General features: G+C 34.6%; 1 protein-coding gene across 1 annotated transcript in view; it reads left to right on the top strand.

The window, feature by feature from the left end:
• The window catches only part of Roc1a (Regulator of cullins 1a), a 50,392-nt gene that overhangs the window by 12,324 nt on the left and 21,659 nt on the right, over window positions 1–16,409 (top strand). Inside the window, exon 3 of the mRNA XM_090393593.1 lies at window positions 556–606. Within this exon, the coding sequence (XP_090249719.1) occupies window positions 556–606 (51 nt within the window). The remainder of the gene's footprint in view (window positions 1–555; window positions 607–16,409) is intronic.

Genomic DNA, 16,409 nt, shown 5'->3' with positions numbered 1-16,409 from the left:
GGTGTTTTGTCTTGGCTATACTAGATCAGATAATGCCATCATAGTTGGCCTAAGGTAGATTGCACTTCTAATCAGTAGGCTGTGAGTGTAGCTGTTTTGAATGTCCTTAGGTGGTCGCCACTTCAGGCTCCAATAAGTAAGATGGTTTCTGAACTATTTGTTAGCCTGCTTATGGTACTAATACACAATAAATATATCCTTTCAGTATTGTCACCTACCTAATTTCATTCCAGTGTCTTTATAACCATTAATATTGCATGACTTCTAAAATAATTCTGTGTATATCTATTTCATTTAAAAATATGTTTCACTTACAATGTTAGGGCATCCCGAGTAAGTAGTGTGTATAAAAACTTGCTACACTACACAGAAACTAATGAAAATTGTGTGATTTTGCAACTCATTAGTTACAATACACATTTTCTTAAGAATTTTATATTGTTTAGTTATGTGAAAGTTAAATAACCATTGAGAATTCAGATTTCATTTAATGGCTTTTAGCTTATTATATTGCATTTATTATGATGTTAACTCTTTTTTAATCTATATTTGTAGACATAGTTGTGGATAATTGTGCAATATGTCGCAATCACATTATGGACCTTTGTAAGTATTCTAAAATATATAAGAATTTTTTACATACAGCTGTTTAGCATTATTAATCTAGTTCATAGATGTAACTGTTTTACTGCCATTGGGCTGTATTGGTTTGAGTTACAAAAAAAGATATTTGCATTTGTGGTGGTATTCACATGATTTGTTTTATTTATTTTATTATTATTTTTAATGCAACTCCCATCCTGTCTCAGTTGGCCGATCTCATGTGGAGCTAGCAGGGTTTTTCATCCTGCATACAGGCAAATCAGCCAAGAGAATCATGCAATTTATGGACAGAAACATACCTGTGGTGGTAGTGGGTCGTAGGTGGTATTGATGGTAGTAATGTGTAGTTAGAGAAATAAGTAGTAGGGGAAGATGGTGAGATGTATATAGTAGAGTAGAATGCCTGCTTGCAATGAGTCCACATAATAATAATCCAAAAAAAAGTTGTAAGCTTGTAGTACATTAATACTATGGTGAGTTAAGGTTTTAATTTTTATATATTTATGTTTTTACAGAATCAAGGAAACCCTTCTCTAGAGACCAAAAAGTAGAACTTTTTCAGCCATTCCATGCCTTAATCAGGCAATAGTGTCATGCTAGGCTTTGAAATTCATCTCCCATCTAAAGACATCCACAAATATATATAGTAGGATTCTAGGATTCAAACCCACGGGTTGTTGGTTGGACAGCAAGCATGCTATCCATTTAAACAATTAGGCCAAGTGCAGATTGGCTGCTCCCTTTTTTCTAAAAGTTAAAGCTAAATGACCTTACTTATTCCTTTGGGGAATAAAAAAACATTAGTGGATTATAATGAAAACTTCTGTTCAGAATTTAAAAAAGTTCTGATCAAAGTTGTAAGATTTAACTTCATAACATTTACAATTCCTTTAATGCATAATGTCCTAAGCCATGTTCTGTGCAGTGTCAGTAAGGATTCCATTAGAAAATGATATTTTCTATGAAATTTGAAATTATGTATTCAAAATGTTTATTTTGAATACTATTCGTATTATGCAAACAATCTTTAAATGTACCTTTTTGGCATAACTATAAACGACGATTGTTTATGCAATATACCATACAATAACCACAGTAATTAACTTTAACGAAAGTACTGATATTTGTACTGAAAATAACAGTACATTAGTGTGTAGAAACATGGAAATCAAAGAACAGGATTACAAGGTGCATATAATCAGTACCAATTAAAAACTGTGTTGCCATGAGCTAGAAATTCATATATTAATAATACTTTTAATACTAACATAAAATAATTAAAAGAAATAAAAATCAAGAATATTCAAATAAGACAGTCAGATTTGACCTTTTTTGGCAATATTCTGTTACCTGACACTATTAGTTTACTATGTGATTTCCCTCCTGGTGTGAAGATTTTCGAATTTGTTATACAGAATATTTCAGCTGGAAAGATATCTATGCAGCCTCTCTGTCTCCACCTTTTGGTAAACTATTTTTTGAACCATCTGGAAGATAGATTCTTTGTTCTCATCCATTTATCCTTTACTCTCTGGTTTCATTACATTCATGTTTCTGACTGTTTGGCCTCATTCTGAAAATGAACTTGCACTTTCCAATCAGTAGCCTTCATTCATGCATTTAATTCACCATTGGCAGGGGGGGGGGGGGATGTTGGTAGTTAACATTCTTGGACATTCCTCTTACTTGCACAACCTCCAGTATTTTGAATGTATCTACCTTTACTGGCAGATAAATTCATCAAAAGTCTGTTCATCACACCTCTTTAAAAATTTGCATTATCAAGTCTTTAATTAATAGAGCACATAACATGCTCATCTCCTTCAAGCTTATAACAAGAACTTCTCACTGTCAAAACTTGGAATTTAATGTTATAACCCTCATCAAATATAGCAGATAACTGACTCCTATGTTCCAATCCCCTTATATATCTGGTATCTCAAAATTTTGGTAGAATTTTGAAGAGGTATCACCTTATTTTTACATTTTCCAATCAACAAAATTTCTCATCTCTTATCTACAAAGCACAAACTGTCACCTCTATTGTTAGCTGGAGTTTACCAAATACCTTGTGAATGTAATTTGATATACTCTGGACAGACAGGCCATTCTGTGGAAAAAAAAAGAATGAATGAACATCAATATTACATTGAATATGTGAAAATCTCAAAAGTCTGGTCTGGCATAGTATGGACACCAAACACAGTATCCAGTGGGATGAAGCTTGTCTTCTCTAGAAGCAGTTCTTAAATATGAATGCTTTTCATAGTTGTGAAGCCCTTTTACATCAGTCTGACCTGAATCTGAATGATTCTCTCTCACCAAAAGATTGGGAGATTCTCATTTTATGTAAATAGCAAAAATAATTTTTATATTATTTATTAATATATCAATTTCTAACTCATGGCAACCATTTTTAATTAATAAACAGATTATTTTGTGTACTTATTTTTATTCCTGTTCTTTGATTTGCTTGTTTCTACACACACTAATGTACTATTATTTTCAATACAAAATATCTCTACTTTCATTAAAGTTAATTACAGTCATACCCCGGCTTACGTGAATTCGGAGTTAGTTTCTTATATGTACGTATTCCCTTCACACCTCGCCACTAGTCGTATCTTTCCGGCACTGGCTGCATTTGCCAGTAATCCAAGAGCTCTAAAAAATAAATCTAAAGCTGTCTTTCCAGTGATTTGGAAGTAAAATTCTAAAGCTTGGGTGACAGCTTCTATTTTTGAAGACTAGTTTGGTCACCCCTTCATACCTGAAGTTGAACATTACTGCCAGTTTAAAAAAAATTCCGTTTAAAGTTATGCTCATTATTGATAATGCACCTGGTCACTCTTGCAACTTTGATTTTGATCCATGTGTAAAAAGTTGTTTCTTGCCTCCAAATACAACCAGCTTACTTCAACTGATGGACCAAGGAGGTATCAAAACATTCAAAGCGTACTGCACATGCTGTTCGTTTGCAAGTCTGAATGAAGCAAAATGAGCAACTGTCTGTTAAAGAGTTTTGGAAACAGTTTAATGTTTTAGATGCTGTATGGATTATCGGATATTCTTGGGATGAAATTTCCAAAAAAACCTTGAATGGTGTCTGGAAAAAACTTTGTCCATCCTTTTTTAAATGCGAAACTGAAATGTTGCTGAGGCAATAGAAGAAGTTATCAGTTAACCTTACAAGGCAATTAGACTTAGATAGTGAAGATATCAGCGAGCTGTTTAGACTCGCATAACAAGGAGCTTACAATAGAGTTCATAGAGATGCGTCAGCAAAGCGCTACTGAAGAGACTGAAACCTCAGATCCAGTTCTACCAGAAAAGCACATGACAATTGCAAAATTAACAGAAGGTCTCAGCTTAATTAAGAAAGGTTTACGGATTTTGGAGGACATAGATTCTAATGAGGAACGAATTGAAGCCACAAGGCAAGGAATAAAAAAATCATTGGCTTGCTATGAAGAAATTTTGCTTGACAAGAAAAAGACATTATGCCATCAGACAGATCTATTAGATTTTATGAAACCATCGACATTGAAATAACTTTCTTTTTTTTTATGTATGAAAAACTACAATTATGATTATATTTCTTTAAAAAAAAATAGGTGTTTTTTGTAAACTTTTGGTCCTAATTAACTAATATTTTATGTATGTATGTATGTATATATATATATGTAAACTGCATGCAAAATTATACGCCAATTCGACATGCGCTTTTGTTGGTCCCACTACTGCGTAACTTTGGGGTATGACTGTAGTTTGGTTATCATGTAATTTGTTGTGAATAGTATTCAAATGACCAGAGCATGGATGATTGCTGTTGACTGACTGATTGTTTCAGCTGGTAACAACACAGACTAGGGAAATAAGTCTAATTAAAGCATTTCAATCTGTTGAAAGATACTGCTCAGTGTTCTAGTTTAAGTGAAAGAATATAATCAACTATGGGTAATTGGCAGGAGTAACTATATCACTTAACATAGATATGGTTAACATACCTGCCTGTGATATCAGCTAGTCAATTTATTCATTGAAAAATTCTTTCCTAATAAGGACAGGCCATATGTATGCTGCTTCTATAGTGGGAGTTTTGTATGAGGGCTTCTAGAAACTTGGATTCAGAAATTATGTACATAATCAGGCAACTCATTAATGCTCAAACAATGGTATTCTTGTTAAACTGTTCTATATTGAACATCCTTGTTAATATAGAACAGGTTATAAAATGCAATCCATTGCATGCATAATACAGATTAAGATAGGGTATGGTAGTTTAAGTTGGCATATATGCTAGTTATCTAGGTTAAAATAGTAAAGGATTCAAACTCATATTCTTAATCAAATTATCAAAAAATAGTTATATTAATCTGACAGGCTGAAAGGAGGGTTTTGCAGCAGTGGCATAATTCTATCAATTATATATTTGGCTTAATCCTTTATCCAAGTGTAAGCAAACAAAGTTTGTACCTGAAGTATTTACAGGGCTATGGAAACTCATGGCAAAGGTGGTATAACTTCTCATCACTTGCCTTAGTATCCCATAATGCAACCCTTCCCTTAATGCACAGCATTATACATCTCCACAGGGAGATGTGCTTTGCATTATGAGATAATACCAAGGCAAGTTATGAGAAGTTATACCACCTTTGCCATGAGTTGCCCCAGTTCCTGAAAATACTTCAGGTGCAAACTTTGTTTGCTACACTTGGATAAAGTATTAAACCAAATATATAATTGATAGCATAGCCAAGTGGGAGGGGAAAAAAAAAAAAAAAAACTTCCATCAACTTATCTCTAATCCAGAGAATTTTAATAAGGTGTGACACCTTTTGGCAACTGGTATATGGAAATATGACTTCTCCATTACTTCCCCCATAGTATCACCGACTTTTGGGTCTGGCTCCCACTGGTTCGACCTCCAAAGGTCGAAACTGGTTGGATAGTGACCCTTCCTTAATGCATAGTATTATACATCTCTGCAAGGAGATGTGCTTTGCATTACGGGATACTAAGGCAAGTGATGCAAAGTTATATCAACTTTGCCACGAGTTGTCCCTGTCCTGAAAATACTTCAGGACAGGGACAACTCGTGGCAAAGTTGATGCAAATTTTGTTTGTTTACCCTTGGATAAAGGATTAAACCAAATGTATAATTGGTAGCATAGTCAAGTGAAAAAACTTCCATCAGCATAATTCTGTGCTAACACGTTAGTATAGTTACCATCCATGAGAGTATGGCTGAACGTGTTTAAGTCAGAATTCCATTGTATCAGTACTGTTAATGCCTTGTGTGTTGAAGGGGTAGCACCAACCAGAGTTATTTCTGTATACTGTTACAGTACAATAGATCATTGAGAAACTGTGGCCCTCTCCTTACTGTGCCACATCATTCAGGTATGATTAGTTGGTCATGCTCAGAAGAGCAGCTATTATATTATAATCTGAGATTCTCTGATCATAACTTAAACATGCAGAATTTTAACAAATGTGTGTAATACAAGTGTTCCTCCTGGAGATATATTAGAGAAGCATAGAAATATGACCTTGAACTTTCTGTCAACCAAAATATGAAGTTTTTGTGTGGATGATCATGTCAAGCTGGGAAAAAGTCCATTAAAACACTGAAATATTAATATTGCACTTTTATGAGGCTTCTGTCTCAGGCACAAAGATTTCTGTGGGTTTTTACATTCTCTCAATCTGTCCTCATACTCCACATTCCAAAGACCACTGACTACCTTTTTGTGAATCTTCTCTGTACCCTCTCCAGCATATCTCTCGTGCAAGCTTGATAACAATCTTCAATAACATTCTCTTTTTGCATACACAGTTTGTCACAGTGCACAAGACTACAACAACATGGTGTAATAATGGGGCTAGTTTGAAAAGTATTTTGAAGAGAGCAAAGTGGACATAGCAAATAATCCTCAAGGTAAATGACCTGTAGCCTTGAATTGCAAGGCAAAGCAATTTGCTAGCACTGTAGCCTTGAATTGCAAGGCAAAGCAATTTGCTAGCAAGTAAGTTGCATGTAAATAGGCAATCATTAAGGTCCATAATTACCACAGACTTCATTGATGGTGTTGCATTACAAAGTATTGTATAGTATTCACAAAATGATCAGTGTACATATGTTTTTGATTTGCAAGCAGGTTGCAGTCTCCTGGAGATGTGTGTGTGTGTGTGTGTGTGTATATATATATATATATTAGTAACTTTTTTTTTTGTTACTTTAAATCTACTCTTTGAAACTGAGATTGAAAAGGTGCGAGTTTGATAGTGATTATATTGGCCCTTTTTTGGTCTCAGTTCTTCTGAATTGAAACTGAAATAAAGTATAAAAGGGCTCCATGTTGGAAGAGATCTGTAATACATTGTGATCTGAACTGCCTAGAGGGCAGACTAAACTTACAGCATACTTCGATACGTCAGTGGTAAAGAACAGATCCAAGGTGTTTGGGGATTGTCTGGTATTCTGGTGGGCATGCAGACAATTTGTATGAGATTGTTTGTTTGCAAAAGTCTCAGCCTCTTTACCTGCCTGATCTGTGCAATTGGAAGCTGGCAGACATCTGGTGTTGTGGACATTGAAGTCTCTAAGGAATCCAACTCTCCAAAGCCTTCACTCTTTGGAGAGTTGGATTAAAGAAAATCAACATTTAAGGAAAATTTATTAAAGAGTTTAGAGTGGTTGTTGGCATTAGGAGAGCAGTAGAGATAGCATATGAATTTGGTGTAAAATGAGATAGGGTGATTTTTAGCTAAAGGAGGTCAAAATTGGGAGCCAGCTTGGATGCTCTGGCTTGGTACATCAGTGGACATGTGCAGACCCCACTTCTCAGGCAAAAGGAGTTTAGTAAATAATGTGTAGTTGGGAAAGCATAGATGAGGAGGTTGAGATTTGAGTTTCTGTCAGAAAGAGCAGGTAAAATTTTGTACACTGGAGGTAGCAGTGAACATTGTTAAGGTTAGAACTGAGACCGCACATATTTGTTAAATGGATTGGAAAGTTCTGTGAAGTTTGCTTTTGACCACATGGGTCTCACATGTTCCCTATGCAAAAGATTGCTAGACACTGGTGGAATACAAACTGTCAATCTCCTGTTTACCAGACAGGCACTTTAACCAACTAAGCCACAGTATCCTGCAGTGGAGTACAAGGCAAATGCATCTGTCATTAACCAATAGCCAGCTTGGTTAGCGTAGCTGCTCTCTGACCAAAAGGCTGCGGGTTCGAATCCCGGCTTGGATGTTTGTGATTGTCTGTGGAAATAATAGTGGTTTGGGGCAGTAGATGTTTGGCGGAAATAATAGTTGCGGTTGGTTGTATACAGTTGGTGGAGAGTGGGTGTCTTCCCTTGATGAGTCTTTGGACTTCCTGGAAGTGTTACGTAGTAGTAATAATAATCACAGGTGCTGCAAGATATAAGGATAATATCGGAAGATATAATTTTTGATATTTGCTAATGATTAGAATCTAGACTTTTAGGGGGAGAGATAATTATTTAAATTCAGATGGTGTAATAAGCTTCTGAACTTTCTTTGACAGTTTCATATTTAAAATTGATTTTCTGAATTAAGCATGCATCATTCCAATGGATACTGTGTTCACTCTTGAAACTTTGCCACCTCCACGTGATGAGACTAGCTAACTCACCTTCTGTTGAAAAGCTCTTATAAAGGTTCTTGATGTCCTATTAGAATTTAAACCCAAGTCTGCAATGAATAAAAAATACTCTGTTTTGATAGATGCACATTCTGCAGTACTTTTAGTGTACTTGCTTCTTCCTTGAATCATTGATCACTGGTAGTTGGGTTGGCAATATACATAGCGAGCACTGGAATGTTGGCTGCTGTGAGACATAGCCTTGTGATATTGTGCTTTGTTCATTAAATTTACATATACTGCATTTTTCAGTTTTGCTTTTGTAGTCTTTTGAACAGACTTTCACTTATGCCTATGCAGTAAAAATATTTATAACCTACTTATCTTATATATCTTGCATCAGACTGCACCATTTTCTAAGGTTAGCACTAGATAATGATCTCACTCATTCACCTTGTGCATGGGTCAGAAGGTAATAACTTATTATGGTAATAACTTATTAGCATTTCAATTATTTGAAGAGATGTTTTAATGCACTTCTTTCAGAATGCAAAGGCTACACAATAATGAAACATTCTATAGGATAGTTGTTGAGATACATGACAATGCTAAAATGGGAACACTATTGTTGCAGCCAAAGGTTAACTTGACATGCAATTTTTCCAGTTCATTAAAATTTTTTATTTCCTTTCTTTGCTTTAGTTATGCATGTGTTCTACTTGCTATCTCTTGTATATAACAGAAAACATCACGTTACACAAATTGGCTGTCATGCTAAACAGTGCAAAACATTGTTAGGCATTAGTTTTGTAATGAAATAAGGGCTGATTTGTATACCACAATTGTCCGGATTCCTAATCTGAAAAATAAATCTTAATTCTCATTTAAGAAATGTTTTAAATGGTCTGCAAAGGTGAAGCAAACATCTTATGGAGATGGGAATCATTCCTCTTGTCATCATTAGCTTATTATTTTTACATCAAAAATGAAGGATTTTAATGATTCAAAACATTTTTTAGAATGAATGTTTCAAAGTTATGAGCAATTCTTAACTTTCTTATAGAGAATTTTTAATGTAGAACCATAATTCAAGACTTGTATTTATTGAGGTATAAGCAGTTTACTGGGAAGGATTGTTCATGCGAGTATAAAAGACTTGGAATGTCTTTAGTAACTGACCACTCTCGGAGTTCATGTGAAATCATAAATGTTAATTTGTAGTAAATTGTTGATGCCAGCCTGTTTTGATGTGTTGAATGAAAGAACCAAGTTAGCTAGTTGTTGATGCACTTCCAATGAAAAGGCATCCCAACTCTAAGTTCAGTTTTTTTCTGATGTCTCATAATATAGATCGGGGGTCGGCAACCTGCGGCTCTTTTCGTTATTAAACAATCTATTTTTGAATAGTGCAAAATTAATGTTATTTATTAAATTAGAAACTAAAAACCCTAAATTTAGCATTTGCAATAAATAAAGGATATTTTACAATTGAAAATAGAACATGTGGTGCTGAAAAATTTAATACTATCATGTTTGAATTCTTTTGAAATCATACGTGATAATCCTTCTTTACATTCTATTTTACAAAAATTCTACTTTAAGGATGAATGTGACTTCCCATTTAAATGCACTAAATAAGAAACTAGGGAAAAGGAAATGCAGCAGTTTTGCTGTTGGAAGAAGTGATTTCGTTTTGAATAAAAATTATTTGTTTGCAACTGCCTTAGAGAAAGGCACATTATTACATTTTCCTATGTTGAAGAAATATCAACAATAACAAGCTGATAATAATTAGATAAATTTAACCTTTTTTCAAAGAAATTCTGGTAAATATGTGATCTGCATTTAATGGGAGATTTGAGGAATTTAGAAAGAACAAGGCAATTATATCATTTTTTTTTACGACCACTTGAAATTAATCCTGCCGAATTAAATGTTTCACCTTCTGCTGGAATTGATGAGGCTGCATTCTAACTTTAGTTAGAGGACCTGAAAACCCAGGATTTGTGGAATTCAAAATTTAGAAATCTTAAAGCTGCCCTGGAGGAGTTGGAAAGACAAAAATCTACTATTGCAATACAAAAAAATGGTCTGAAATAGATCTCAAAAAGCAACATTGGATTGTATTTGACATGGAATTGTTTACCGGACACTTACATTCAGTGATTTCAAATATGCATTTGAACTTTTATCAATTTTCGGATCGACATGTTTCTGTGAGCAAATATTTTCTAATATGAATTTTATTAAAAGTAAGTTCAGAAACCTACTAAACAACATGAGTCTTTCGTCATGTTTGAAAATGAAAACTATGGCGTATTCTCTGCATATTAAGAAACTATCCCAAGAAGTTCAGCATAAGTTGCACTAAGATATTTTAAATTTAAAGAAATAGGTATCTTATTGGATTTTATACATATGTTTTTGTTTGGAGGAGAAAATCTTTGTTTCATTATTTAATATTTAAAAATATCATATAATTTCATGTGACATGCCACCGCTGTGTTTTAAAAGTATGATAATGTTTTACTGTAATAAAAGAAAAACTGAATAAATAATTTAATTATAATATTTTTCAATGTAGTTTCTAAATTTAAAGCAGTGATGAGCAATTAAATAGTAAATCAAATGCTCTGTTCGATTTGCATAAAGAATATTTTCTTTGATAAGAAAGTATTAATTTATTTTCCATTATTTAGGTATATTTTAATTTTTTAACCTGCACAAATAAATCCACATGTAAAAATCAACATTCATAAAATAGATTTTTAATTAAAATATACTAATTCTGCCACACAAAACGAACACCATGAAGCGCACAAAAAACCTGAGGGCCGCATGCAACCTGCAGACCATTGGTTGCTCATCACTGCATGTGGCTCCCTAAATTTTTTTTTTTTTTAACAGATAATTTTATAGATGGCTCTTAAATCAAAGTTGCTGACCCTTGATATAGATCATTATCATCAAATTCCTGCCATGTATCCTCAAGGGAGGGGTACAGGATATGATAGTACTACGTGAAAAAATTACATCATTACTAACTTCCAATCTACAATTTTCTTCCAATCACTCTGTTACCTGTCAAAACTCCAATATTATCAGATCTTATATTTCTATCGTCTAAGGCACTTCATGCAGTATCACCTATATCTTGGTCTTCCTCTGGATTGTTTTCCTGCCAACCTGGCAGAGAACACTTGTTTTGCTAACCACACCTGACAATGTCAAGTTCTTTGCTAATATCCTCGTTTTTAATGCGATGTTGCATTGATGCCATCTGTTCACGCCTCTAATCTTTCTCAGGACTCTCATGTCTGTAGTCTCTAGTCTTTGGTAAAGTGTTTTTCTTTCTGACCCAGCTCTCAGATCCATAAGTTAATATTGATTTGAATTGTATACAGCTAATTTAGTGTTCAGACTAATTTCTCTCTTATTCCATATGAATTTATTCAATTGACTTACTACCATACCAGCTTTGTTGATTCTATTTCCATATTTAAATTACCATCTTCATTAAAAATCGTGCCTAAGTAGCTGAAATGTTTTTGTTCCACAGGTTCTCCATTCACAATGCAGTTGACATTTTCAATGATTCTGGCTTTTTTCTTTTTAATGCTGAATTTCATACCATATCTATTACAACAGTTATTTAATTTAGTCAGGGAATCTTGCAGACTTGCAGTGAATTTATTTAGAAGTATGACATCATCCGCATGAAGCAAAGAGCTGATATTAACATCTCCAATTTTGATATCATGTTAAATACCACTTTTCTTCATAATGTGATCCATATAGATAATGAATAACAGAGGGGATAATGTACGTCCTTGTCTCACACCAGATTTAACATTAAACCATCTTCCTGTACTTCAATTCTAACTGCTGACTTGCAACTCAAATAGACTAAGTATTGCTTGATATAATGCTCCATTGACACCATATAACTGTACTGTATTGAATGGCTTCTCTCTTGGCACCTTGTCATATGCCTTTTTCCAGATCAACAAAACTTAAATACAGATCTTTGTTATATTCCCATGATTTCTCCACTATTTGTCAAAGTGAAGATCTGATCTTGACAACCTCAATTTGCCCTGAATCCAGCTTGTTCTTCACCAAGCTTTTCTTCCACAATTCTTCTCAACTGTTTCTCAAGTATAGTTTCCTAAATCTTACCAGGAACACTCAGTAAGGAAATACCTCTGTATCAATTTGCCCTGAATCCAGCTTGTTCTTCACCAAGCTTTTCTTCCACAATTCTTCTCAACTGTTTCTCAAGTATAGTTTCCTAAATCTTACCAGGAACACTCAGTAAGGAAATACCTCTGTAATTCTCGCATTCAGTTTTATTTCCCTTTTTATATATGGCTACTATGAGAGCTTTGCTCCAATCATAGGGAATTCGTCCCTCTGTCCAGGCTTTCTGAACTATGCAGTGCAGCCACTGTAAGACTCTTATACCACCATACTTCAGCATTTCTGGTCGAATATCATCAAATACTGCTGCCTTTCCACATTTCAAGCCTTTGATGGCTTTTTCTACTTCAAGTATGGATATATATGGATATGTATTCCTGACTGCATGTCTTGTCAGTGTTTTTTTACCACTGTGCTATCACTGCTTGTTTCATTTAGCAATTTTTCGAAGTAATTACTCTATACTTCAAGGATATCTTTTTCTCCCGTTTTCATGTCGCCTTTATCATCTCTAATTCCTTTTACAGCACTCTTTCCTCCATTTGTAAGCTTCTTCAACAACCTCCAGAATCTTTTGCCACCTTGATATTTATTTTCTATGTTCTTGCCAAAGATATGTATTTTAGTTGACTTTTCTTTAGCTAGTTTTACACAGTGTTTAGTTTCTTACATTTGTCTCTGTATTCTCTAAGAGCACAAGCTGTTATTTGCCAGGAACTTTTGATATGCTTTCTTCTTTTCCTTCACTGTCTCTTTAACTTCCTGTGTCCACCACAGAGTTCTGATTTTTCCATCCTTGTAGACAACCTCCCCACATGCCTCTCTGGCTGAATCAGTTGGGGTTTTCTTCAAGGCTTGCCACTGAATCTCCAAGGTTGGTTCCTGTTCTCAAACTCTTTCATTTTTTTCTTCAATAAGCTTTGTGTATTTTAGTCTACAGTTCACATCTGATTTGCTTTTATTCGCTTTAAAACTTTCTTACATGTTATTCTTTTCAATATGAAATTCAATTTTATCCTGCTCAAGACTAAATACTTCCAATTTCAAATCCTCTGTACACTCTGGTGTCCTGCACCAGGGTGTACAGAAAACATCACTGTCAACAATAATATAGTCGATGAGACTTTTCTTATTCTTTGCCTTTTCTCTCCATGTGAATTTGTGCACATTTTTATGTTGGAACATGGTGTTAGTAATAACCAGTCCATGTCCTGAGCAGAAATCCAACAGGTATTTGCCATTATTATTAGCTTTGCTCTTTTCTCCAAATTTTCCCAAAATATTTTTGTATGACAATTATTTCCTACTGTTATTTAGATCCCCAACAAGGACCAACTTTTCCTTTTTCATTGTGCCAGTTGCTTTTTCTAAAGCCTCAAAAAATTCCTCCACTTCTACCTTTAGTAGAACCTTCTGTGGGACCATAGGCACAAATAAGTCTCATTGTCCAGTTCCCCATTCTTATATTTGCTTACATCACTGTACTTAACACTGCCTGCCATTCAAGAATTAGCCTCGTATTTAGTGTTGAATACTATGGCTACTCCTTCTTTTCCTTGATTGTCATTGCCCTGAATATATCATTTTGTATTTATTGCTCAGAAAGATCTTGCCAGTTTGGTCTTTTTTGTTTCAGTCACTCCTATTATGTCGATCTGGTACTCATCTAATTCCTCAGCTAGCTCCATTTCTTTGCTATTCAGGCTTCTTATGTTGATAGTACTGATCTTTAACTCTGATGTTGAGTTGGTGTGTTTTTCAGATTTGTTGCAGTAGCTGACTTTTTGCTCTTCACCTGATTCCCTGGCAGAAACAATGGGTGCCTTGTTTAACTGGGTGATGCCCCAGCTGGCATGAAATTTTGTTATGTTGTACCATCATTTTGTATATTGGTTTAAGCCAATAAGAATACAATTTGGTCGGGCAAATCCCAAATTGTCCGCCCATCCTCATTCGTTCAGTATCCAGATAGATACCCAACTGGGTGCACCACGAGAAGGTGAGGATTGGACATTAGGTCAGAACCCTGGTCGGTTCTCCACATTCCTTTAAAGGCTATGTGGAGGTCTCCTCGGTTATATAGTTTTGACTCTTAAGCACCCCGTAATAAGCTTTAATGTGCAGTTATTTCATTTGGAAAATAACAGTACATCATCAGTATAGGTTCCTTTACTTTTTTTTATCTTTAAAAAAAAAAAAAAAAAAAAAAAACATGCTGTTTATTTAAAAGTATAGATTCCTTGTCAACCCATCTCTTTATGAAAGCCCTAATCATCTTTTCCAAAATCTTCATCACCATTCCATGGTTACTAATAGGTTGATAGTTGTCATACTACCAATGCTAAAAAATTGTATTGATAGGGGTAGAGTACTAAATATGCTATAAGATGCAGCAAAAAAATTGTGCTGTCTTCATTTTCAAAAGAATTCCTAGCCTAAAGGGATAAAAGTAACAGAATGGTAATAATTTGCTTTATAGCCACCTGTCAAAAGTATCTGATTCAAATTTTTATTTGGTCCCCTACATAACCTATAAAATCTAAAATTGTAAAAATCTGTGGATCTATCAATATCTGCCAAATAAAAATTGCTACAATAGTTAATAGAATTCAGAAAAATCTAAAGTGTATATGTATAGTGTTATTTTATTTTTTTCATCTAGATTTTAGGATAGGATAATCAGATGACTCACTTTATCAAAAATAAAATTATGCAAGCTTCAATTTAATTTTTTTTATTTACTGCTTTAGCATGGAATGGCCTACACACAAGAGGTAGCAGAACCTATAGCACATCAGTGCCATGTAAAAGTTGGGAAAGAAGTATGTTTCAGAGAACAGCTTGAATAGTGGTCTAGAAATTGGAAAAGCATCTGTGAGAAGTACTTGTAGAAAATATAGAGTGAAACAAACTGCCTGTGAGATAGTGGTTGAAATGAATCATCAGAAGATGAATTATTTCTTAGCCAAATTGTCTGCCTTTGATAGCATCAAGAGTTTGTCTGTTTTGATGCATCACCACCACCACCCCAAATACATGAACAGTATTCCTAGGTTGGATAGATTTTGAATGTGTACAGAGTTAATGGCTATATAGATGAAATTAGCAGGTTAAATAAATGAAAAAGAATGCCTAGGTTTTTAGAGACTGAGAAACTTATTGATATGGTGCATTCATGCCATGAAAGGCTCGAAAGATCTCATTCCAAGAGAAGAGGTGTAGTAATTGTGTGTTATTTGAAAGTAAGAGAATCAAATTAAGATTTTTTTTTCCCTCCATGATAGAATGAAAGACTGCACTTCAGTAACAAAGGTGGCCATGTTATCCTCATCCTTTAAAGAATATTATGGAGCTTGCTTTTTTAAAGCACTGGTTTTAGGTCTCTGAGTTTTTGGATGTTTGTGTATTATAGAGCTCATTATTCAGTAGGAAGAATGGAGTGTACCCTCACTGGAAGAACTGTGGATAGAATTATTGCTCATTGAAGGAGGCAGTGAGGCACTCCTGCATTGGTAGAGAAGCTCAGAGTTAAAAGTATTCGCTTTGATCTACCTTCCATCTTTTGATGGAAGGTAGATCAAAGAATAGCACTTTACTGAGTAAGCCTTGATGTAGGCTGAGATCTGAGAATGAGTACATTGTGTCTTCGTCTGCAAAATGAGACTGCCTTGCCCCCCCTTTCATTTAGTCATTATTATCATCTGAGACCTCCAAGGAGTCAAGGACTCATTGAGTGAGACCATGGATCACTGACACCAGTTGTCATACTTTCTCTTAAACTCATTCACGCTAATGCACTCGCTACTTCAACAGGCAAGCTGTTCCGCTTAACTATACCCGAATACCTTTCATGGATTACTGTCTCCCTGTCCTCTCCTTATCTTCCATATAAAGAAAATTTCCATCAATTGAAAACCTATAACATCCTTCCCCTTATCATATCTTGTCTTTCTTCTGATCTGTAGTTCACATACTCCAAGTCTGTCCTCTT

Source organism: Typopeltis vanoorti, chromosome 6, assembly GCF_054136105.1.
Source record: "Typopeltis vanoorti isolate ZY-2024b chromosome 6, IOZ_Tvanoo_1.0, whole genome shotgun sequence".
NCBI lineage: Eukaryota > Metazoa > Arthropoda > Arachnida > Uropygi > Thelyphonidae > Typopeltis > Typopeltis vanoorti.
This window is presented reverse-complemented; position numbering and strand designations above follow the sequence as displayed.